The following is a 26,565-nucleotide window of genomic DNA, read 5'->3' on the forward strand; positions in this document are numbered from 1 at the left end:
GCCCTCACTGATCAGAGCCAGACAGGGAGAAGCCAGCCCAGATGACCAGAAGGAAACGAGGGCATAAAGTCTTCTTCTGATGATTCACCTTGTGTTTTAGATTATTTCAGCAGTGCAGGGAGATACGAAGGCTCTTGCACTCCCCTTTAAGCTAGTTTGTGCTATTTTACAAGTTTAATATTCCATGTTTTGCCCAACTTCAAAGGTGCGTTTCCTTGACCCAGTGTTAGTCAGTCCTAGCACAAAGCCCACACTACATAGCCATGGCATGAGGTGATCAGGACAGCCAAACTCAGCAACTGTCATGAATTGCTCCCATGGCTCCTGTCCAGTCTCTTGGGTGCAGGTGCCTCATCTAAAGAGAAGGGCACAGCTACTGCTGGGACACAGTAGAATGCAGGTGACAAAATAACTGTGAAACAGTAACAGCACAATGAAGTCTCATAGGTGCATACTGAGCTTTCATCTTTCTCTTCAAATAAACAGTGTAAAATGCTGTGATAAAAGCAGCAAACACAGAGTCAGTGGAAGAGGGAACGAAAAAGGAATATAAACCAGCAAATCAAACTAATTGACTTCCCAAGCTATCCAGCTCTTTGATCATCCTCTCCCACCTTCTCCCACATACTTGGCAAAAAGAACCTTATTTAAAAAAAAAAAAAAAAAAAAATCAACAAGAGCTCTTAGGCAGAATTCATTTCTGAGTGGGAGAGCTGCCCGAGGCTGCAGAGACCTTCTGACTGCACCGTGCCAGCCCTGCCGCCCCCAGCACCGCTCCCAGCTCCTCCTGCCCTACTGCCTGCTCTCACTAACAGCAAACCTCCTCAGGAAACAGAAAACATCACAAATACCTGCCATAAAATGCTCAGAACTGCGCAGTATTGTAAAATACAGCTGTTCACCAAGATGCCAAGAGTTAAAGCACTGCCTCATGGCAACAAAGTACTTTCCTGAAGGCATTTTTTCCTGTGTTTTAATTCAGCAGCCACCATCCCACAATAAAAATAATTAATTTCAGCACCAATACCGTTTCAATACGCTGTAAGTACTCAGCAGCAATTACCCGATGAAATGCTGGAGGAACGTCAGAGCTGAGTGTCCAAGCCTACCTTGCCAAAGCTTCCCTTCCCAATCGCCCGGAGAATCTGGAAGTGGTCAAAGTTCACTACAAGATAAAGAAAAAAAGAATTTAAATTTGTAAGTGCTTTATTGCAAAGAGCTTGTACTGAAAAATAAAGCAGGAAGCATTGGTTGAGCTGTACTAAAAATCACCACCTTGCCTCACATGGAAGATGCAGAGCACTGCTTGCTTTTCTTCCAGTGGTCTGTTTTCACCTGCTTGAAGTTGCTAACAAACACCCTGTGCCAGTTTGCTAAGCAAAGCCACGGCAATGTGGAGGGGTCTCACAGAAGCACCACAAACAGGCGTGAGCTCAGAAAGGACAGGGCCAGGACATCAGCACAGAGCCAGCTCTTGCTCCCCTCCTTTCCCCTGCTCCCCACGTCCCTGCTGTGCACATTCAGTGGGTGCTTTATTTGTGCTTTCCAAAGAACAACAATTAGCAGATGGCACTGACTTCCTCACGTGCAAACCCACCTGCACCAGATCTGCTACTTGCTCCGTAGCTGCAGTGAGGAGCCACGACAGGAAGGACAAGGCAGACATAACCCTTCAGTTACTGCCTTTGTCAGCAATTTGCAAACAAAGCCGCTTCCTCTAACCTGTTGCTGTGATCTGATCGAATGCTGGTCTTAAATACATAAAAAATGCCTATTTGTACCAACAGTGAGGCAACTCCCAGTGCAGTATAACCAGAGAGCCTTGCAGCCAAATGAAGGAAGAAATACTGCCACAAAAGCCCATACAATGGGCACAGCACCAGTCCTGTGCACAAACTGCCTCCTCATTGCCCGACGCTGGTGCCCCCCATGACTCTGCCCTGCCAGCCCACCCAGCAACCCCATGAGACCCTGCCCTGCTGAAGGACCTCCGCTCCTCTGCCTCCCCCTCCAGGAGTGCTGCAGGGTGGGACAGGGAGGCAGCAGCTGCGGGGCTTCCAGCAGGAATGACACACGGATGGGAAGAGCGCGCTGAACAGAGAGCAGGGCAAAAACCACATAGGAAGAGTGGGAGCAAAGAATTCACCATAAATATGCAGAGCCCCACTCCCATACCTCCATAAATGCACATCTGTCATCTCCGAGGATGAATCAAAAGCCTACACATGCCCGCGGAGTTCCTATTATCCTTTTCTGCTCGGCTTATATCCAAAATATTGTTATTGTCACTTCTGCGGGACATTTTCTGCAGGAGAACTCTGACGATTTTGCCAAACGAAATGGAAAACAGCACATTGGCCGCTGCCTACACAGCCCCCCGCCGGCAGCTCCACCGAGGGCAGCGTGGGAGGCGCCCGGCGGCAGGGCCGCCCCATCCTTCCCGCAGCCCCCCGCACACAGAAGCCATCTCCCCACCTCTGCCACCCCTCGGCGACGAGCAGCTGCCCCAGCAGGGCTTGGTGATGTGGGCAGGGGCAGCGGGGGGCAGAACGGGGGCTGCAGCCACACAGCACCGCACCGAGGCTCTCCCACCACCCCAGCAGCAAGCAACACACAGCCAGGCCACAACCTGCTAGCGGCACAATGCTGAAATCCAGCCTCCTAGCATGCAGTGCTGAAGCACCGTGGGCAACAGATCCCACATGCAAGCAAATCCATGAATTGAACCAAGAAATACTCAGAGGAAATCCGAGCAGAGCCATCATGCGCCAGTGCTCGTGTTGCTTGAGCCCGACAGGACAGTTCTGACAATTCTTCAAAACACTGTTTGGAATGCCTGTGTAGAAGAGCGTTTTGCTTAAAAAACAAACCCCAACTGTCATTTCCACGTATCCATGACTACAGCTGATCCAGATTAAGCTCCAGTTGGTAGTCAAGGAATAAATCAAGGTACCAGCATTTACCAGGCCCCTGCCAGCAAACATGACCCCGTGAATAAATGTAAGGCAGCTCTGTTGATCTGAAGTGCACGTGTTCCAGTCCCGTTATTTTCTTCAGGAATTAGCAAGCAATCCCGGTAAGTAAAAAGCAAACCTCAACATTTGAGGGAGGAAGGCACAGGAGCAGCACGTTGCAAAATGTTTTTGAGATTGTTGCTGTTTATTCTGTATTTCTTTACGAAATACCCCGAAGTACGACAAGACAAAAAGCACCGTAAAACTTCACACTCAGCAGAGGCCGTGTGCAGGCCAACATCAGGGCCTGGCGCCCTTCCTGGGAAAGCAATGACTGCAGCCTGCAGACCTGCACCCAGCACCTCATGTCTGAGGAAAACAGAAAATTACCCTCGCATCTTCAGGACAGAGCCAACCCGTCACTGCTTATCTGCATGCTTTCCAGCTTCAACAGTAAAACTGGGGAAGACTGAGCCCCGAGAATGACTCTCAACAGTGCTAGAGACCTCACACTGCATACAGACACGGCTTTCTTTTAACAGCAAAGCTGTAGGACCAGCACAGCACTATTAACTTTCTCTGTCAATGCATTTCTATACGTTGGCATAATTCATAGTGTTTGTCTACTCATTACATTACTGCAACCTAGCTCTGGGAGAAAACACCACAGTAATTGATGCAGAAACATTAACACGTGGCCACAGGAACCACAAAGCTTGCTGCCATGGCACGCCAAGAGCTTCAGCCCACAGCCAGGAGCTCACACTGGCTCCACATCCCACAGCAGAGGGAAGGGCCCTGCAGACAGAGGGCAGCAAGGGGCGCTGCAGGGAGGTGGGGATGTCCTGAGAGCCACCGAGACACAGCGGGGTCAGCAGATGTTGGGCTGGGGCAGATCTCAGGGCGAGGGCTACAGGCAGACGGGGAAGGAACATGAAGACCTGTAAGGAAGGCAAACACCTCGGTGCAAATGGAGGCCCACGGGAAGCTCCCAAACGGAAGGTAAGTCTGCTGAGAGGGGTGGACAGAGAAGCAGGACCGCAGGAGGGATGGGGCTTGGTATGAAAAGTTCTCAAAAAGGAGAATAAAACTGGAAAGATCAGGAAAACCAAAAGTAGGGATTGAGGTCAGATGTGCCTGAAACACAGAGGGGTTTGGCGGGGAGAGGGCTGTGCAGTGCAGTGCAGCAGGGAACAGTGCCAGCTCCACAGCTGCAGCAGCTCCACGGGGGCTGCACGGCACAAAGCTCACGGCAGGGCACAGCGCCCGGCATGCGGGGCTGCTTCACTTATCCACGTCCACAGAGGAGATTACATGGGGGAGAAAGATGGAAATCTGAATAGTGGCTGTCAGGAAACCCAAGGGAGCATTAACTACCCAGGAATTCAGGGAACGCTGGTAGATAATGAAAGAAATTAAAGGTATAATACAAGCCCAGTGCTAGAAATGAAAGTGTTTAGAAACTGAGGATTCAAACATACTATTAGGAAGCAGCTCTGAAATCATGTAAAACCAATAAATCACTGCATGATGAAAAATGAGTCCCTGACTCTGTAAGGAATCAAATATACCATACAAACCAACTGCAAAGATACCTCAGGGAGACTGGATTGCTGACATTGGCCACGAATCCTTCCTAATTAATGAAAAAATACTGTTTATATTCACTAGGATGCTTCCCAAACGTGTGCCAGTGTTTTACATTCATCTGCTTCTGCACCAACAAGTTCAGGAGGCACTGGAGACAGCTGTAACAGCGCAGCACCTTCTTTGTGGCATCCCATCTCCTTTTGGCATCCTCCATCTCCAGCAGTGTTAATGCTGCTGGATTAATTAACATACTTGGTGACAATAACCCCGAGAGGTAACCTGACTGTTCCTTAGCACCCAGCCGAGCTTCCTGTGGGTGCAGAGGGCTGGATGAGCTCCTGGTGATGCTGGCCAGAAGCAGAGCCCACAGCACATGTTCCCTGCACACACGGTGCCAGGCCGAGCTGCACAGCACTGATAGCACCCCCAGCCCTGCAGCACAGCACAGCACATCCCCAAGGCCTGCAGCACTCACTGCTGTGCCCAGTACACAGTGAAATGAGCAACCAGCGCCTGGGGCCAACACAAAAGACGTTCTGTTTCTTAGTACTCAGACATGAAAGTCACTGCAGAAGTCACTGCCTCTCAGCAAATCTCTTGCTGATCCTGGTAACTGGCCTGTGCTACGCTGGTATGGCTCACCTCACAGCTTCCAAGCAACACCAACTCAAGACTGTCCCTAGATGCTGCCCCCCAAAGGAAGGGAAAACTGGATTCATCTGTTACCCGTGTAAGCGTGGCGTGATGAGCTGGGCTGCCTCAAACCAGCCGGGAGGCAGCAAGGAGCATCCCATGCAGGGCTGTGCCTGGGATGCTCTGCACTCATTGCTCTCTCTGGGTTTGCTCCACACCTGCTGAGCTCTGCTTCCAAACCTGAGCCTTCAGAGGCCTTCCTCTATGTTCCCCCACCACACCACTGACAGCACAACTAAGGAGCGCTCCTGATGGCTGTGTAGAGGCACTTCCTCCAGGCAGGCAGTGTGCAAGGGAAAATTCAATGATTTCTAAACGCTGCTTAGCACATTTCTACAGCTTGCATCTGAAGTGCTATTTTCTCTGCTAGATGCTGCTGAGGATATGCACTTGTCTGTGTATTAAACACACTATTTCAGGTCTACATACAGAGTAACTATTCTTAAAGATGATGATCGCAGCAACAAAGCCAACACTAACCACTCACTTAGAAGAGTGCTGCTTCTACCATGAGAGCTGGTTGCACGTGTGGCTAAAGAAAGGATGGACGGGGCCACCAAGTTGAGCTGGCTGTGTTCCTGCCGCTGCTGGGCGCTGAGCTGCTGCCAAGCTCACTGGGCAGCTGTCACCCTGACAGTGCACCAAGGCTGCAGGAGGGCAGAGCTGATGCCACTTGATCATCACTGTCGTATCTGGGCTGAAGGACTCTAGAGGCCCGTGAGGCACAACAGGAGCTTTTACTCCAGCTCCTTGGATGTGTCATTGCAACAAACCTGAAATCTGTTTCCTGGGGCAGATGCACATTTCATGCTGAAGGACATCCAGGCTTGGATGCATGAGGACACTGAAAGGGAAGGCTGATGTGGCAGAGAGAACAACTGCCTTCACAGCTGCAGCTCTGGGAGGCCTCCGTGAGACCTCCGTGAGACAGAGCAAGCTGGACCTGTGGGGACGAGCTGCTCTGCTCTGAGGCACTGCCCTGGCCTGGTGTGAGTCAGGACAGGAGGAGGATGGAGCAGGGGTTGCAGTGCTGCAGCTCTGATGCGCTCCTTCCCACACAGCTGCTGTCAGCGCCGGCCGGTGCTGCAGGGTAATCACTGCTTCTTGCTCCACAGCACCAGTAATTATTTTTCTTCATCTCTCCCTGCTATTTCTCCCAGAATAGAACAAAAGGACCAGGAAGGTTATTTGAGCCATTTAATCCCAGGGCGGTGCCATTATAATGACCAAGTTTGGATGTTCCAGCCACAAAGGGAAAAAAGAAGGAACAAAACATCTCTCGGCACACCCCTGCACACCCTGCTCCCCACATGCCTCTGCTGGCACCCATTGCCCTCCAGACCCCACTGCCCACCACGTCCATCTGCTGGCCTCCCTACAAGCCCAGATGGGGCAGAGAGAAAGCCTCCTCACCACTCGCCTTTCCCTTTCTGTCTGTGCAGTTTCCATGCAGTCAGTGCCAGCCTGCAGGGCCGCACATGGGGCACGAGAGGCCCACAGAGAGGAGGGGCCCCCGGCACACATCCAGCCCTGCATGAATGTCACAGCCATGGTGAAAGCTGCCACTGAAATGCACGCAGCCCTCCTTCATTGAGGGCTCTGCATTTTGCACTGCAAAACAAATCTAACTAAAATCCAGCTCGATCTCCACATTTTGTCTAATGGGCAGATTGGATGCAGCCTCCAGCCCAGGAAATTGTGCTTCAAGTAACTAAAATTGATTTATCAAAAAGGAATGGCTTTGTAGCACATTTACAGCAATACAACACCAGCAATAAGCATCTGCTGTATGTTACTTAACGCTTCTGCAACATATGCTGTAAAAGACAAACGGATGGATGGCTGTGGGTGCCTCACACTGTGCTCAGTGCTGAGCTGCACCTCTGACCCTCAGTAAGACCAAGCAGTTTTAGATAAATTTATTCCAACAGAAATTCAAACCTGCCTACACCACAGCACTGAATCCCCTTTCTCAGTTTAATTTCGTTTTTTCACTGCGTGTAGGGATGTAGCAAAGCATGCTGCAGGGCACCTCCTGCCTGGGGCCACAGCGCAGAGCATTCTACCCCAGTGGAGTTTGATGGGGAGCACTGACATTAAAAAAAAAAAAAAGAATCTTAAAGAAATGAGTCATGAAAACTTGGCCAAACACAGAGTTTGGGGCAATTTGCTATCACCATCTCAAACTGAAAGCTGACGTACGCTGCCCAGCCACTGCTCACACCATGCTTTGCCCTTGGGGCAAGGCCGGTGACCAACCCAGGTTAAGGCAATCAAAGAGTTCTCATAGGAGGACGCAGACACCTTGTCATCAGAAATCAAATGCAGACAGTGAAGAAATAAACTGTGTGCAGAAAGAAACCTTGCCACTGTAACAGAGCAGCTGCAGCGCTCCCAGCTCTGGGCTAAGCAGCACGCCACCAGGGGCTCGTGATGAAACATAAAGCACAAGGAGCAAGGAAAAAGTGAACGCTGACAACATCTGTAATAAAACTGTGGATGTTTGAAGCTCAAGGATCATTTTCAAAATTAAATCAAGAGATGGAGAAGCATAAATCCACCTGGATGAGCCTCAGCCCCCTTGGCAGCTGCAGCACTGGAGCCATGCACACACAGGATGTTTGTGCCCTGACCTCTACTCTGCAGCCTGGAGCTCCCTTCTATTTTAGGACCAGCCACAAGATCAGAGAATGCAGCCTGGCTGGGGCTGCGCCCAAGGCGCTGCTCTGACCTCATCTCCATCTCCAGGGAAGTTACTGCGACAATGAGCACTACAAATCAATATCTATCAACGATGCATCTTCTTACAGTCCCCTGGGATCATGAATTTGATGCAGATGTGAGAGCTTGCTCTCCTGCCTAAAATCCGAGGGACGCAGCAGGCTGCTGAGGTTTGTGCTGGCTTTAAGTCAATAAAAGATAAAATCTGACATGGGGAAAAGAAAAAAAATCTGTTCAAAGTCTGCATGAACACATTTGAGTCCAGAGGATCCATCTTCACGAGCGACACCACAGCACAACGTGATTGTTACCTCTGTGCTCCAGCACTCAGCCCTGCCAGCACTTCAGGTCAGCTGCAACTTCCCCCCCTCCTGCACGCGCTGCAAAGCCAGGAATGGCGCTGGCTGTCACCAAGTGCTGCTGAAAGCTCCCCACAGCCCATCAGCCCCAGCAAAAACACCAGGGCCCCCTTCTCCCAAAGGTGGGCTTTCTTACAGCCTGTTTCCGTGAGTCAGCTTCAGGCACCCTGTAATATTCACACCAGGCAGCCAAACCACCTGTCCTTTTCCAGATTTTACCTTCCTAACACTTCCCTGTTTCTCACACAAACTCAACTTTCATTTCAGACTGTTTTCATTTTCCAAGATACCAGGACTAAAATACAACTCAAACCATCTCAATCCGGAGCAAGCTTATACAGCAGCATCTTCTCACTCTTACTGCTCAAGTACATTCCAATCATTTCCTGAAAACACAGTAAGAGCTGGTGCTGCACATCTGAGCCCCCACTGCTCCACACCTGGCCCTCATGCTGCCCTCCCAGAGAGATTCTCCTCCAAAGCCTCCAGCAAGGTACTCAGGGTGCAGCGGAAGTGAAGGCAGCCCAGTCTGAACCATCTGCAGGCACAGAGGGGCAGTTCCCACCCCCCACTGCAGTGCAGGAGGACACCAGCCTTGCTGCTTGGCTCCTCATCCAAAATAGAGCTGCAGCCCCCTGCAACCCCATGCATGTCAGGAGCTGAGCGGCACCCCACGAGCTGTGCCTGGGTTGTGCAATATTTAAGCCAATCCAGCAACGCCTGATGATGTCTGGAAGCATGACAATACCAGTGTGGTTTGCAGCTGAACTTATGCAAACCCATGCTTAAGCATAAAGGGGTGACACAGAAGCTGCTGGCTGGAGCTTCTGCCCAGAGGACGCACAGATGCTCTTCTGTGCCATAGCAGAGGTCCCACCAAGCACTCTGCAGTGCCCCAGCAGCACTTCCCTCTGGCTTTGCCCCTGGGCCACTCTGGCAGCAGGTGGCTGTGGCTGTAAAACTGGAGGGCACAGGCAAAAATGGACAGTGTTGAAAAAGCATGCAGGCTTTACCTTACTCCCACTTAGAGCAGGAAGCTTTCTGAAATTCTGCTATAAAGATGAGTGGATCTTTAATGCAGTTGTTACTGCTCTGAGAGGAAGCAATTTGTCAACCGAACTTAATTGCCCTATTTGAAATTTCTGGGAAGCCTGGCAGTCAGTGTCAGCACTGTGAGCCCTCAGCCTGCACCGCAGCAGTGCAGCACGAGGGCAGGGAAGGCTTCACACCACACACCAACACAGCGCAGTAAGTGCGTGCATTAAGAGCAGGAGGAGATGCGATTCTCCAGCATGCTTCTTCAGGCATTTGCCTGTTTTTGGTGCTGTGTAACACAACAAGAAAAGAATAGAATTTTTCACAGAACCACCTCAGCCCTCCATTTGAGTGGCAGCAGCACAGCAGCTGGCAGAGCCTCCTGCCTGCAGCGCCCCTGCCTGGGAGTGAGCACAGCACGGATCTCCCACCCGCTCCCAGTGGGAACCTTCCTGCAGTGAACCGGCGGGGTGGGAGGGATGCAGAGGGCCGGCTGCCGGCTTTGTGCACTGCCACCTCCTCTGCAGCTCCTTCTGTGTTAATCACTGCAATGGTACTGAATTATTTACCGCTCACAAAGCGTGTTTTCGTTGCCCAGAGTTAGCAGTCGAAGTTACTTGCAGAAATAGGTCAGCCTCATCCCAGAGAAGAATTAACATACGTTTCTTGTGCTCCCCCCAACGTTTCTATCTTTATACTCTGCTCCACATGAGGACGGGACAATTTTCAACTCCCTGCATTTTTCATGCTGCTCCATCAGGCCGAGCCTGCAGACTCCACAACCCCACCCTGAAGCAACGGTCTGGGGGCTGAGCACAGCTCCTGCAGCACTGCGATGGCTGCAGGCTGCACCACACGGCTGGGAGGGCAAAGCAGCACAGCCTGGTGGGCGCAGCGGGGGCACGCAGCACCACGGGCCATGCGTCTCACCCAGCAGTGCTGCCCCGGCCGTCCCGCTGTGCTGCAGGCTGAAAGCTCTCCTCTCAGTGCAAAGCGCCCCTCACCGTGTGCCACACGCAAGGAACTGGCACAGCGGGGTCTCACCTTACACGGCTACTGTGTGAAGCCTGAGCACAGCTCCGCTTGCTGCTTACAGGCCTGGCTCCATCGGGAAGAAACCCACCGACAGCCTGGGAATTCCAGGGTCCAAGCTGAGCTATGCCCACAGTGGCAGCGCACAGGGCACAGCACTGCCAGCAGTCAGTAGGAGCCCTTCCCACTGAGCAGCGCCTGTCCTGCGGGGCTCTGGAAGGTGCCACCTCACACACGGGGCGCTGGCCACGAGCACAGGGACGTGCGGCAGCCCCATTCCACAGCACACAGCTGGCTGCTGGCAGCAGAGGGCACAGAGGTGGCACGGGCAGAGGAGCCACGGCGGAACACGGTCCTTCAGACACACTGCAGCTCGGTGGGACATCGCCTGGCTGCAGTGAGGGGCTGTGCACTGTGCTGACTGCAGCATCGCTTTGTTCCTGCCGCACACGGAGGTGACGGTTCCCTCCTCAGTAAGAACAGAGCTAATAACAGCATTGCACACAAGCCAAGCTAGCATTAGATTCAAACCACCTGTTCGGCTCTACAGCAAGCAGTAGAACACCAACCCCTACTAACTCGTAACACTTGCCCAACACTAACTCTTGCCAGGAGAGTTGATGCTGAAGTGGCACAACTCCTCACGCACAGCAGGACCAGCTCTTTTGCCTTAAAATTAATGATGTGCAGCCAGGTGGCACTTGATATTCCTCCTTCCTTAGCTACACCCAGCAACGCACGTGTAATGATTGCGCTGCACATACGCCAATGGAGATAATTAGGACTCCTGTAGAGCTGAGCTCAACTTTTTCAGCGTTGTCTAAACCAAGAACAAAATGTTCTGGAAGCCATACTGTGTAGCACAGACTCTGTGCAGACAACTTATTTCTCCAAATCTACAACCAGCCAGTAACGTTTGCTGGGAAAAAGGAAAATGTTTCGCAAGATAACAACTAAACACTCCATTTCCTGGGCTTCCAAATCCATCCACCATTGTCCCTGGTTTCAAGAGAAGAAACTGAGAAACGAGTCAAAAAACCCTCACTTATATGCGCTTCAGAATGGACTGTTCTAAAGACTAACAAACATAAAGCCTCAGTTTAAGAATACAATAAACAAAATAAATTACTCCATCCGTGAAACACTATTGATGTGCAGAGGGTACAGCAGTCAAGTGAACAGAAATCAGCCCCAGAAGCACATGAGGACAGCAAGAACTTCTGCTAGCTGATGGTGCCATTGCCATGGCATGTGGGATGCCTTGGCCACAGCAGCAGGAAGCCAGCAGGGCTCCAGCAGAATACGTGCATGCTCTCGAGAGCCAGTTCAGTTATTTGTTATGGCATCAGGCTGTAAGATTAAGCTACTAAAAACGCACCTCTGGAAGGGCTGCTTTCTGAGAAACAGGTTATGTGCAGTAAGAGCCTGCAAACAGAAAGACTTCAAACCATCCAACCTGTACCAGAATATTACTGATGAATAGTATGAATCCAAACCTTGTTATTTCTAAAATAATTTAATAAACACTCAGCAATACGTTGCTCTCCTGGTTATTTTTTTTTTCCAATTTGCATTGACTTATTTAATAAAATCTTTTTTCCATCTGCTCGTTATTCTTGCACCAGTGTTATCTGACTGTCAGGGAAAAATAACGAACCCAGAACATAACTGTCACCGTCAGAAAAGCCCAAACTTGAGGGTATTTTCCACCAAACAGGACACCATTTTTAAACTGCTGCCATCCACTCTGCACTCATTCTGAGAGGCTTAATGAGGAGCCACACGAGGCGCAGCAATGAAGTGCCGTTTTCCAGGCTGAGCTCAGCTGCCCGCAGCGCACATCAGCTCCAGCACCGGTGCCCACAGGGGTTCTTCTCCGCCAGATTTCAGGGCCTACAGAAATCCCCTTCTGGCAGTACTTACAGGGAGGAAACCACCTCTTAAAAAGCCCTCTCCAACTGACCTCCCAGCAGCACAGGGACCGTGCCTGCAGGGCTGCCCACGGCAGAGCGGCCCGAGCCACAGCTGCGCCGCCACGCGGAGCCTTCAGCGAGGGGCCGGGAGCTGCTGGGAGCAGCAGGGGCTCGGAGCGGCCCGGCTCTGGCCGGCAGCTGCCGCCCGCAGCCCACCGAGCTGTGCGGACACAGGGCGCCCCGGCAGCCGCGGCTCAGTGCCATGCAGCAGCTCCCCGCCGTGCCCCCCCGGCCCCTCTCCCACATCACCGCACGGACGGCACAGCACCCCGAGACAAGGAAAGCCCAAAGCCACGGGCAGAGCCCCCGCGATGGGCCCGGCGCCGCAGCCCCCGGGGCACACGGTGCCCCGCTCGGCCCAGCAGCACGTCCCGACTGGGGCTGGCTGCTTGCAGGGCCAAGAAGCCCAACGCCCACAGGCAGTGCCTTCTGCCGGCGCAGAGCTGCAACCAGCACCTCCCACACCAGCACAGTTTCGGAACCAAATCCTTTTAATAAGCAGCTCTCTTGCACTCCTCCATCGCTGAAGGACCGCTGGGTCAGCCCCATTAGGTCCTACTCAGAACGTAAATCACAAACGCTCACGCCTGCAAACAAGATGGAACCCTCCTGTTCTGGACACTGACATGCTATGGTGTGCATGTGAGTAAGCGGAGAATTTCTAAAGCACAGCGTGGCACGGCCTCAGCACCACATGCAGAAATAAAAACTGAGCTTTAGTCAGCCCTCTCTCGTCCCCTTCATTCCCTGCCCATTGCTGCTTACTCCCCCCTTCTCCTGTTGTTTCTCTTCCAAGTCTGCATTTCTCTCCTCCCACTAGAAGTGAGAAGTCTATAATACACAGGTGCCAACAAGTTCCACCTGTGCCTTTGTAATTATTATTTCCTCCTATGCCAGTGCGTGTGGAAAGAAGATGCGAATGTTGTCTGAGCCACACGTACTGACATTACGTGCTGCTGGACTCTCCATTGTGCACAGTGCCCTGGTCCTGGGTCTGTCTTGGAATGGAAGAGAATGCTGGGAACGTGAATGATCTGTTCAGAACACCTCTGGTCTCAGACGTGCTGCCATTCACAGGACAGTGTAGACAAGACGTTGTATGGCCATACCTTGGGGCCTCAGTCCCAACCCTTCAGTGCCCCCCCGGGAGCCTTAGTAACAGTGCAGGAGCAGCGAGCAACAATGAGATGCATTAGGGAGAAGCCATAATCAGCGTAACAACGACAAACAAGAGAAAATTGTGCCATCTGGACTTGAGGGACTTCCCATTTACATGTCACAGCATTTCACCTCCCAGATTATCTATCGGCTGATGCACCGGATTTAAAGCAATTCCTTCTTAAATAAGGATGTTGTTCTTACGTGGCAGCTACACACTGCAAATGTTGCCATTAAAAATGATTCATTAAAAATGAAAAAAAAATGAAAGGAAAAAATAAGCCAAGCTCAGGAGGGGTCAGCACACAGCTGGGAGCTCAGCGCTGCGTCAGCTGCATGGAAGGAGCGTGCGTCTGCCTCTCATTAGAAGCAAATTACAGAGATTAAAACCAACAATGCTGTGAATTCATGGATTTCCACCGACTCCCAGCACCGCCAGCCCTCGTCACAGGATGCAGGATCCCTGCTGGCCCCTGGGAGGGCAGCGAGCTGCGACTTACACGGGGAAGTAAGGAAAAGCAGGGTGTGTGTGATACTGCAACACCCAGCGTGTGTGTGAAGGAGTGACCCCCAATGCAGAGCACTAAATGCAAGCTCGAAATGCACAACTCGGGCTCCAATGAGTCCTGTGTTCACTGAAACTGATGCAAAATCCCCCCAAGATAAAAGGGCTGCAATTACCTCTGCAATCGTTCCACCTTAGCACAGAGGTGAGCACAGCGCTGATCCCTGCAATTAAAGCCCTCTCCCACACGCAGGTGATGCTCTGCCTGCCCTCCCTGCCTGTCTGTAACCTTCTGCACACCTCTCCCCTATCTGTGCTCTGCCACGTTTCCCCGTGGCTGCACCACGTTTGTTTGCACCTCACGCAGCCCCTGTGCTACACGTGCTGTTAGGAGCAGGTTATTTACATCTTTCCTAACTCCCAGTTTCAAAAATTTCTGATAACTGACAGCGAACCAAAAAAAAAAAAAAATTTGCAACCTTTTCCTCCTCTCAGCCTCCTCTTTCCTCACTGACATCTCGAGCACTTTCCAGTTAGACTTAATGAAGGGAAAGTGTTCTCCTTATTCCCTAAAGGCAAATATGAATCTCCTACCTTCTGGAGAACAGAAAAGATTGCTCAAGATCTGTTTCCTCTTGACTAAAAATAGTGACAGGAAGACTAAATGTCTCCTGAAATAGCTTAATGGCACCCAGGTATATTCAAAGAGCCACCATCAGCTTTAAATACATAAAGAGATACTTATATTAATACGCCAGTATTTTCACACCATAATTAACCACTGTGGGCAAGCCATGTGCTGCCAGAGGAGTGAGGTACAAACACAGCACGTCTGCTTGGCACAGCCTCCACGCACACATTTCAACCAGCACAGCCACAAGGACACAGCCTGTGTCCAACCTCCCACTTTAAAATCCCCTCTTACCGCAGCTTGGTTCACCAGAGCTACCTGGGGGTCATGAGTACAGGGGGAGACGTTTTTTCTTGCCTTTTTACCCCTTCTTAGTGTTTTCCCTTTCCCTGAGCTGCTTTACGTGAGCTCACCGCCCCCTTGGGCGCAGCGCTGCCGATCACAGCCTGCAGGATGCGAGCTGCTCCATCATTCGCTGCATTTCACCATTCATAACCCATCTGCATAAGTAAAAAAGGAAAGAAAAATCTAAAAGAAACAAAGCCACTAATTACATTAGATTTTGGTCTTGGCATTTCTCTAAACATCTAAGAAAATTACTCCTGTGAGTGATTTCTCCACTTTTAGCACAAGAGGAACCAGGGCACACACAGCTCCCAGCACAGCTGGCAGTGCTCAGGACACACTGCTTTTCTCTAATGCAATTCTTTCAGCTAAGGATCCAGTCCTATTCAGACCAAGAGATCAGATGCAGACGCATCCAGCGTCAAAACCAAACCCAACCCATGACTACACAGTGTCTTATCTACCCGCTTCGGATCTGCAAGAAGCATGACAGAACAAAAGATGGGCGCTGAATCATCTGCAGACACGAAATTCTGCCTCAGAACCATAAAATGGCCTGGGTTGAAAAGGACCACAGTGATCACCTAGTTTCAACCCCCTGCCGTGGGCAGGGTCACCAACCACCAGTCAGCTCGTAGCCATCCTAAGTACAAGAAGGGTAAATGTTGCGAATACGTAGGCAATTTCTCCATCTTTTTCACACTGCCGTGTCAATTAGTGGCTGACTTCACCATGCTCCAGTGGCAGCAGGGCAGAGGGAAGGCACCCAGCGCACCCAGCAGAGGCACAGGCTGACAGCCCTGCTCTGCCTGCCCTCCATCGCACAGCAGTGCACGCAGAGCTGCACCCAGCAGCCCCAGGGCTCACTGAGTTCACCAGGACTGCGGCCAGGCAGCTTAACTCAGCTCGATCTGCACAGTTCCGTTGTTAAATAAGTGTGTAATCTGCAATATTGAATGAAATATGAAATAAATACCACTTGTCACTACCCAACACTACAACTCCTTTAAGCCTGTAATTACTCACAAAAGCCTTTTACGACCATACAAATCTCCCACGGATCCCTCTCTAAGTAAGTCTGGGCCGAATCGGAAGATTTCCATCCGAGAAGACGGAAATTGATTTTAACTGACTTATCTCACAGGCCTGCCCGAAGGACAAGGAGGAGAGGAGAACAGCTCTGCGTGTCTGTCAGCACTGCCCAGAAAGCTGCCAGCAAGGCCCCCAGCTCTGTGCCCACGCTGCTCACCAGTACTGCCAGCACAGCACACAGGGCACGCGGCAGAGGCGGCTGACAGAGGAGGAGGCAATGAGGAGGGTATCATAGAATCATAGGGTTGGAAACGACCTGCAGGATCATCTAGTCCAACCGTCCTCCCATCACCACTGCTACCACCGTATGGCTCTTTCTGGTTCACCTCCCTATGAAGCAGCACAGGGGAGAAATAAGACGTGGTGCTGTGCACAAGCCCATGGCCCCAGGGTGGCTCCTCTGAGCTTCCTGCAGCCTGCAAGCACCATTCCGCCACAACGGCGCCAACAGCATTTTGTATGCTGGAATGTAGCTGCCAGAAAAGTTAATTCTGCAACAGCCTCCCATGGATTTTCCTCCCTGAGCAGCTCACTGTCAGTTCAGATGGACAGTGATGGATGTAAAAAATCCCTATTAATTGTTAGACGGTCGTTTGCAGTCTAGAACTGCTGAGCTTTATTGCCCGATGCTTTTGCCTCCAAAATCCACTCTTGCTTTCCTCCTCGACTATTTAATTCCCAGCTCTCTCTCTCCAGTGGAAAGATACAGAAACATAAAACAAGTGGGAAATAAGAGCCCATCTTTTGTGCCATGAAAGTGGGGCAGATGCTTCACAGTAAGCACTGCCAGCACACGACTCACCAACACCAGGCTGGGAGCAGCTCCTCGCGCGCGTCAGCCAGACCAGCACCGTGGTGTCAGGAACAACCCGAGGGTTTGACTTTCTGCTGCAGTGGAAAGTCAGCACTGGTCAGATGTGCCGAAATGCACCGCCTGCTGTCCCAGGACTGCTCCGACAAGCTGCACCAAACGCAGACTCCATGGGGGGACTGTCATCAATTCTATAGCTGGGCAGAGCCATGTCTGGCACGTGAAACACTGCAGGCCCCGTGGGGACATCAGATGTACGCAGAACGCACACTCTGCCTTTTCTTATCAGAGGTCCCAGTTAACGTTGTCAAACGTAAGGTATTTTTTTGTGTGTCTTTAGAGCGAGAAGTACTCAAAATGCATTAATGTCTTGCTCTATTAACAAAGGAACTATGGCAACACAATTATAGTTGCCAAGAGAATTACAGAAACGAGGTTTAATAGTAAGAGCCGGATGATGTCAGACTCATCTTTTAAGACCAGCCCGTATCTGTCCATTAGAACTTAATGTCCCAGAAACTTGGGTTGGCCAGTATTAAGCAGTCTTCCTTTTATCCCAATTATCAGTAACAAAAGCAATTTTCTAAATAATAGGTTAGAGTTGCTCAAACTGCGGCCAGAGCAGAGCACGCCTGTGGATCACAGCACAGCTATGAGCTCCTTTTGTGAAGCAGCACTTTCCCCGTCAGACACGAGAATCAAAATTTAATGTGCTGCAAAAATGGAAAAACCACAGAAGCTGCCCACAGAATTTCCATCTGCTACGTGCCCCGCAGCACACATGGAGCAGATCAAAGAATGTGCTGAAATAATATTTGTGTCAACACATCTCTGAACTACGCTAAATTTTTGTTTATCTATTTACTTCAAGCTGAGGTGATTAAAATCTCTTAAGAAATTATTTCCAGCGTAAATTAGTTTCTAAAATACAAGGATGATTACTTCAGGGAACGACACCGAGCCGGCAGGCGCGCTTGCAGATCTTTTCCTTAATGTGGACAAACCAAAAACGTCCCCATGACGTCTGAAGCCCCCCAGCGCAGCACCTCCAGCTCCTGCCACCTGCATCCACACCTGCTGCTGAGCACCGGCCGGCAGTGCAGGCGAGAGGCAGAACGCACGGACACAGGCAGCATCCCTGCATCTCCCCAGAGGAGCCGGTGACAAAGGTAAATTACCTACACTGGTGCAAGTCAGATTTTCGCTTTAACAAAACTAAAAATCACACGTGTTGTGTTTACCTTGACGCCAGCATAATAGATGTGCTCCCGAACCACACAATATCTGCTGACATCTTCTGCTTCAGGAAGCAAGCCTCCAGCTCCCTTCCACTTGTGAAGCACTGAAAGCCTGTGATTACCATGGAGCACACGTGGCCTTGTTGAAAAACACAAATAAAGCAAGAGATGGGGAGCAGGAGTGCTGCAGGCCCTGAGCAGCACCCTGAGCCGGGAGCACCCAGCTCCCATCTGGGAGGGCCAGGCAGGTAGGACAAATGGAGCCTCATCAAAGGGATGAAAAATGCTCTTTAGTAAAGGAAACGAAGTAAGCACAGCGGGGATACAGCACTGCGAGATCAGTTACATCCCCCAAAAATCCACGTTCTTTGCAGGTGACCTCGACAGGCTCTGAAGATGGAAAAGCCAGATTTTAAACGGGCTCCAAGCTGCACACGTGTTCTCAGCATAGAAAATTTCACAGGATTGCAGAATATTGTCCAAAAGCCAACTTGTCTGCCCCAAGCTCTGCTGCTACTGTCATCACTGGAGACGTGGCCATACCCGAACATCAGTTCAGACCTCCTCACACCTCACTGTTCTCTGGCACACTCTATGCTTGGCAGCTGTCAGCTCACGGATCCTTTAGCACATCCCACCTTTGACCTACTGCATCTTCCACACCTCCCTTTCATTTCAGACTCCAGTGCTGCTTCCCACGCAATCAATCACAGACGCTTAACGCTCCCAAAGAGAAAGACTGGGCCCTTATCTCTGGTTACTTCTAGATTTCTCCTGATTACTCCTGACTCTGCACCCCTTACTCTACAATGCAAAATTGGATGTTGCCAGGTCCTCCAGCAACAAATTGATTTCTTAGAGGTTTTTGCCCCAATGGATTCAATCAGGTCACCAGCCAGGATCTCAGCCCAAGCGACTGCAGCTCCACGCAAACTGAGGGCAGGATGAGGCACAAGCTCTCCCCACGTCCATGTCAGCACCACGAAGCCACCAAGCCCAGGAGAACCCAGCAGTGCCTTGCTGTGCCAGCACAGCCGTGGGTTTTGCATGTAACCACAGCACAGCTGGGTGAAGCTGCCTCTATGCAGAGCTGCCTGCTGCCCTGGGAGCACCTGGGGGTCCCAATGAGCCGAGCCATGCAGAGCCCACAGCACACACGGCTGTGTATGGGGGTACACGGCTGTGTATGGGGGTGAGCCAGAGGTCATTAGTACCGAAATGTTTTAGTAACCCCTCAGCAACATTTCAGGAACAAGAAATGTACGATTTGGAGCAATTTCTCAGTTAGCATCCTTTCTACGAAGAGATTAAAGCCTCGGTTCTTCATGTGAACATTACGTGAGATAAGGAAACGTTCTCTATGAAGTGAACATCTTAATAACAGATGGCTCATATTTGGATCATTCTATCATAAATATAATAGTCACCATTTGGAATAATATGAGCAGTACAGCTGTCCATTGTTCCCACGCAGACATTTTTTTGTTCATTAAGTAAGGAAATCAAGCGTGGCAGGAGCACAGAAAATGACAGCACGTCTTAAACGCCGACAGGGCGACTCTCCCAGTAGCTTTGCTATTGATTAGGAAGCACAACATGATCCTGCCAGCCATTCTGGAGCAAAGCTGTCCTGCCCTGGGAGCAGCACCGAATGTTCTCCCATCTCATTGCTCAAAGAAGGGCCCGCAGTTCGGCAAGGGCTGCCTTTCATCTCTGTGTTTCTCCACATAAACCTCTCAACTACAAAAGCAAACAATAATTAAATTGAAACCTTACCTGTTACCTCTGTGATAAATTATGAATTGCTGCATTACGGACACTCGCTAATTCAGAAGGCTGCTAAATAAAACACATCAATGTTCACAACCGCCACCTAATTTAATAACCTCAGACAGCCTCAGTGAGAGCAGACCAGGCTGTGCTCAGTAGAACCAGGCCCTGCAGGGAAGAGGCACAGAAAGGAGCACAAATCCAAACTAGGGAAGAGATGACTCAGACAAGACTGTTAGCATGAGGTAGCTGATAAAAATACCCTGAGGACGTAAGGGAAATTGCAAAAACACTGATTCGATTCTCAACCGGTACAACGGGGCCCATTTTCCTCTTCTTTGTTGCCTAAGCAAACCCTAAACCCAAACACCAGCAGCATCAGGGATGGGCCATCGGGAGCCGTGCAGAAATGCACACCCACCTGCACACCAGGCTGCGCTCATTCTGGCACGCCGTGGTCGCACTCCTTCCCTCCCCTCCCCAGGCTGGGTGCTCTCCCACCAGTGCTCCCACCTCCCCGTTCTGGGGAATGCACCCTTTCTAAGTAGCTGGTGTTGAGATTGATAGGAAAAGTGTGAAAATGTTCTGAACTGTAAGGAAAAGAGCACCAAACCCAGGAGAGTATGACGTTACTAAGTCCAAAAAGCAGATTGATTAATCAGCTCCATATTGAGCTGGGAACAAAACGCTGCAGTCTGCTCTGTGACTGTGAGCTCCTCCACAGCAGAATGCCTGCAAAGGCCCAGGTGAACGTTTCTCACTTCCAACAACAAACGCCTCTAAAGACAGACGTTAATTTCTTTGAGGCTTTTGTACTGGAGCAGAATAAGCTACCTCTATCTTACTAGTTTGCAAACCAAATTTTAGTTCAGAAGCCGGAGATTTGCTTCTTTCCGAAGTGCATCTCTAACTGCCATTAAGTAACAGACACCTATTGAATTGAAGTCTGCTACTCGGCACAAATCTCCGGAAATAGTTTCTCAAATTACTTCTTTGAAATGTTTCTCACGACCTTCACTGTGAGCAGAGGGAGCAGAGATGGCCCCAACCACGTCCAGCCCCAGCCACGAAGCTCTGGCAGCAACGCGCCCCTCTGCAATGGGGCTGCACCACAGACCTGGTGCACATACGCCATCACATACACTGTGCTGTGAGGAGCCTCTCATCAGCCCGGAGTTCCAAAGCATTTGCTTTGAAAAGAAAAAAAATAAATATCAAGTAAAAGTCCAGCTGCAGCCTTACCATGCTCCCATCTACATTAGTGGTCCATCAGGCAACTGGGTGAGGCAAAATGGCAACTGTCACTGAGAGCTTTGGAAAATCCTATTAATTAACAGTGTGTCAACCGCGTGAGGCACATTTTAATGATACACTGAACGACACGTGTGTTCCAAGCTATTCCTTGTTAACTAATTATGAAACGCAAAGTCATTGCCAATTTACCACTGCACGACAACGTTACAGCTGCCTTCGTGTTGGCACAATAGGCTTAGGCTTCCAAATAGATCCCTCAGAGGCAGAAAGCGATTAACAGGAATATCAGGCAGAGCAGGCCGTTGGCCTGGTGAGCAACAACTGCTGGTGCCCACAGCTTTGAGCAGAGCTCACTGTGAGCATTAATGCACTGCAATACCTGAACTTTCTAACTCAAAATAAACGAACGCCAAGAATTATTTTTTCCCCTTTACTTTCCTTTTTCTTAGCCCACTTCCCAAAGGTTCAAATGAGTCGTTCTCATTGACTGCTCTGTGCATTACTTATGTCATTTCCTTGCACTTAGGCTGCAAAAACGAATGTAAAACCAGAGAAGCTGGAAGTTCACCATATTTTAACTTGGGTTTTAGCAACTAGGCTTCAGCTCCAGTAACCGCATCGCACTTTAGCAGAACATCTTTGTTTACACCAAACACACCACATAACATTCAGCAGTATATGAGGAAGGATCGTAATGAAAATTGTACTGTAATTGTCAAAACATATAAGCAATACTTATTTTGCTCATTTATCCAGATAAATTTGCATAGGAAACAAAATGAATGTGTTGGGTGACGGATTTAAGTGAAGCGTGTAGCAAAACAAGAAACACGGCCATGGGCTGCAGGGCCGGCTGATGAGCAAAGGCAGCCACAGAGCGTGCACAGCTGGGCTGCAGTGCGAAAGCCGCAGCAGCCTGTGTTCTCAGGGACAGCCCTTACAGCACACGCATTGCTTCTTCTACAGACCCAGAACGGAGCCAGGGCGTGGTTGCAATGGGACGCAGAACAACGGGACAGGCAACCCCAAGCCCTCGCTCAAGTCCCTGAAAGAATGTTCCTCTCACTTGCTTTTTAATTAACCATCAATAATTAACATCGCCCCAGCAGCCTCAGCAGAGTGCCTCTTAATGGTTTTCTCTACCCTCTAACTACAGAACAATTTAATTAAAGAGCGATCCTCATCAAGCCAGCAGGTCTGCTCTTCTCCAGCACCAAACCCAACAAAGACACTTTCCTTTCAGTTGTTCCTATAATTAAGTCTACATAAGCACTGCTTTAAGTTTATTGATTATCCTGCCCACCCCCATAGCAGCACACAGCCCAGTGCTGATCACTATGAGGCACCACCGACCGTCCAGCTCCACAGTGATGGTAAATTTGGTTTCCCCTTCTTTCCCCTTTGTGTTTCTTTAGAAGTGCTGACAATGTCAGCATTGTGCTTGAAATCGGAGCCCTCAGCATAAGACACTCAGGAGCTATGCCTGAAGTGGAAAAAGCCAGCTACGCAGATGAGATTCCGTGCTTGAGTAATTAAGATACAGGAACAAACACTCACAGACTGCTCAGTGCGAACAGCGCAGCAGCAACTGGCCCGTTCCCTGTATCACTCCCTGCTGTAAATGTCAGCTTATTTTTGCTATTTTTTCTTTATGCTCTCTGACATTAATAGAGTAAATTTAGAAACAACGGACTAGTCCTTTATATAGCAATACTAAACCTGTGGAAATCGGTGCCCTGAGATGCAGGCAGAGTCCCCAGCCGTGTGCTGACAGCACTGTCGGGTTGTATTACTGCTGACACGCCAAGAGAGCAATAGCAGCCAGGCCATTTCTCCAAGGAACAAACTGGAGGGCAGAGATATTCCTCCCTGCTGCACCGCACCTCTCCTCAGCCGCTCGTGGAGCTGGGATGCTTCCCAGACGCTTCAGAAGACTAATTCAGTGCCAGAGTCGCACAGGAAGCAAGGAAATGATGTTATCCGCTTGAGAAAAACGAGAAAACAACATTTTGGTGGCTGGCTGCAGAACGGGACGTCAGGGCGGAGCCGCGGGGAGCGGCGCTCAGCACCACGGACAGCAGCCGCGGTTCCCGCAGCCCGGCGGCGTCCCGGGGCGGGGAGCAGCAGAGCAGGGCGGGAAACCCGGCGCCACCGCAACCCGGCAGCGCCGGCAACGGCTGCCGTCACACGAACGCACCGCCGAGACACGGAGTCCTTGGGGAGGAAAGGATAAGAGACGTTTTGGTATCAGAACATCAGCGGGATTCGGAGTTACACAGAGCTGCTGCTATTGCGCTGCTTGGAAAGGCTCTCACGCCGTTGTCGGAAAAACGTTAACGTTAATTACTAGAAAAGTTTTCAATATTAGTAATTAACAAATGCTTTTCCGTGAAAAAGTGAGTCATTCACATTAAACCCGGTAACTGTGGGTAATTGAAGTCCTCACCTACTTTTTTGTGTGTAGCCACAGAAGGCAACAAAGACCGCTCTCAGGAAGAAGCACAGGGGCTGCCCACTTGTTGGCTGACTTCACGTTTTATGCAGAACGCAGAGCTATGGTGAACAAACGGCTGGGCTCCGCAGCGACTGGTGCGTGATCGCCCCTGTGGCACAGGAAAAGGCCCCGTACCTTTATCACACACAGCCCCGGGGCCGTTTGTGCCGTGGGACCCAATCCCCACCGACAGCCTGGTGCAAGATTCCTCACAGCACGCTCTGGCTCTTTCCAGCTCTCAAACTGAGGAGTGCAGAGGTGCGCTGCCCTGTGCCCCATCTGCACCGCCAGCACAGGAGCTGCGAGCTGCAAAGGGCTCCTGCTGCACACCTCCTGCCAGTGCCTTCCACCAAACTGCGCCTATTGCTGCACTCCATTGCTGTTTCACTGCATCTCCTTTCCTGCAGGAACGGTCTCTGTGCTGGGAGCCATATCTGACAGCACTGCAGGCTCCCACACCCCACCACAGCCCCACTCTGTCAGTGACCCATACCTGTGGCTGTGCAGCTGCCCCTCAGAGCTTCCAACCAGCACTCCCTCATTCCTGAACTGGGTTTTCATCCAAAGGGACTTTTACTATTTGCCACAGCATAAGGAAGAACAAGACTGTCTTTCGCATCCATTTCACTGTGGCTGGTAACAACCAGGAGAGCAAAGGCAAAAGGCACTGTCTGTCCATGCACAGATGGGGCCGTACACCTCCACTGCAGCAGCAATTCCGTCGGGTCAGGAGCACCCAGCACCTCCCCTGTGTGGGAAGGTGAGCACACACCAACTCACCTTGGTGCAGCTCAGAGACACTTTGATATCATCGCTCATCATCTGTGGGTCACAGAATCACAGAACTGTAGGGGTTGGAAGGGAGCTCCAGAGATCATAGAGTCCAACCCCCCTGCCAAAGCAGGTTCCCTACAGCAGGTCACACAGGTCAGCATCCAGGCAGGTCTTGAACATCTCCAGAGAAGGAGACTCCACCACCTCCCTGGGCAGCCTGTTCCAGTGCAAAAGAAACAGTCCATAAGAAACAGTTTATCCAAAAGAACTGCAACTGGAGATGCACTTACCAAAATGCAACTTGCTGGTTTTTTTAATGTCTATTTACTGCAGCTCTAAAAATGCTGCACATATCATAACTACAGATTTAAGAGCGGTCTCTGCTGCAGCTTTCTGCTACAGCATTTCACTCCACTCAAGCACTGCGAAGAAAATTTTAACAAGAAAACAAAGAAAACACACTTTCATGAAAAAGAGCTGGAGCCGTTCCTTTCTGCTCAGTTCTTGGCAGCTGGACAGACGAGTACCACTGAGATTCACTTAATGCCTGCGATGATGTCCTCAATGCGTGCACATAATGGGAGCCACAAGAGCAGACTGGGGCACCCAGCAGTGCTGCGCTCAATCCCACATGGGGCACTCAGCAACTGCAGGCCTGGCTGCCTCACCAGGCAGGCAATTACACGTACGTGCATTTTAAAAAGCCGAGCAGGTCTTCATTTACTCACACGGTGATGTGAGCAGCGTGTGGTATCTGCACACATTGTACTTGCAGCTAATTTATACACTACCCAGTTAAGACAGCTTTCCACGCGACAGCACTGTCAACACAATTATGATAACTCGAAAACAAACTCTGGATTTTCCTCCTCAGTAGAAGCACCAGTGCAGCCTGCAGCGCACATGTGGCCCCGCAGTGCTATTTTAGGAGCACAGTCCTATCTTTGTCCTGGCAGTGATGAGCAGCAGACACGCGCTCCCAAAATACCTTCAGCAGGGAGGAGCCGGTTTGCTCTCTCTCCATCAGCGGTGCCTCAGCCCTGTGGGAAACGCGGCCACAGCACTGACAAACCCAGCTGGAGAAGATCACAGCAGCACCAGGGCCTGCAGTGGTTTGGAAAGGAGAAAGAATCGCCCTCCAGCCTGAATGGGAGAAGAGATGCTGAACCAAGCGCAGAAAAACACTACGCCAAGGATGGAAGGAACACGGAGCTAAAACCACTGCTTAAGTTTTACAGAGGGGCAAACAACAACACAACTCTTGTTGCTGTTACTTGGCGTTTTGACAAACAGAAGCAATTTGTCCCGGTTAAAAGAAACCTGGTGTTTGGTGCATAATTTCACACACTGTAGGAGAAAGCCACGTCAGAAGATGCACGTTTCAGTGCACCATACATGAACCAATCCCTCAGTTCTGCTCACCACGGTGCTTGTTTTGACACCTGCTCACAATTTTTCTCACTGTGGCATCTAACGTGTGATAAAAACCAAACTGAACAGCAAACACCAGCGCCCCGGCACGCTGAGTTTGTGCTGTGGCACACACAGCATCCGAGCTGCACGCAGACCTGCCCTGCTGTCACAGAGTTACCACAGGACCTCTGCACAGCACTGACACGGCAACATCCTCACCTGCCCCCAGACCTGCGTGTACAGAGCAGCCGCACTGAGACACAGCAGGACTGCTGCTGGCTGCCAGGCAGTGTGCAGGTGCTGGGATAAGCCGAGCACAGCACCGTGCTGCGGGAGCAGGACAGCCACCTCTGCTGCTGAGCACTGTGTGCTGTTCTACAATCACAGAGTAGTGCAGGCTGGAAAAGCCCCTTCAGATCCCCAAGCCCAGCCCACATCCCTCAGCGCCACATCCCCGCAGCTCTGAACGCCTCCATGGACGGGGACTGCCCACCCCTGGGCAGCTGTGCCAGCACCTGGCTGCTCTCTGGAGAACAAACTGCTCTGATACCAACCTGACCCTGCCTGGTGCAATGTGAAGCCACCACCTCTCATTCTATCGCTGCTATTTGGGGCACAGGCCAACCCCTACCTCGCCACAACCTCCTGTCAGGAGTTGTAAGGAGCAGTGAATTCCCCCTGAGCCTCCTCTTCTCCTCCGCCAACAGCCCCAGCTCCCTCAGC

General features: G+C 50.8%; 1 protein-coding gene across 2 annotated transcripts in view; it reads right to left on the reverse strand.

Moving 5' to 3' along the window:
- Positions 1-26,565, reverse strand: part of STK32C (serine/threonine kinase 32C) — a gene marked incomplete at both ends in the record, with an annotated part of 57,782 nt that overhangs the window by 24,030 nt on the left and 7,187 nt on the right. For both annotated transcript variants that reach the window (XM_079536248.1, XM_079536247.1), the window contains one exon: positions 1,110-1,165. In XM_079536248.1, coding sequence (XP_079392374.1) covers positions 1,110-1,165 — 56 coding nt within the window. The remainder of the gene's footprint in view (positions 1-1,109; positions 1,166-26,565) is intronic.

Source organism: Tetrao urogallus, assembly GCF_951394365.1.
Source record: "Tetrao urogallus genome assembly, chromosome: 5".
NCBI classification, from domain to species: domain Eukaryota; kingdom Metazoa; phylum Chordata; class Aves; order Galliformes; family Phasianidae; genus Tetrao; species Tetrao urogallus.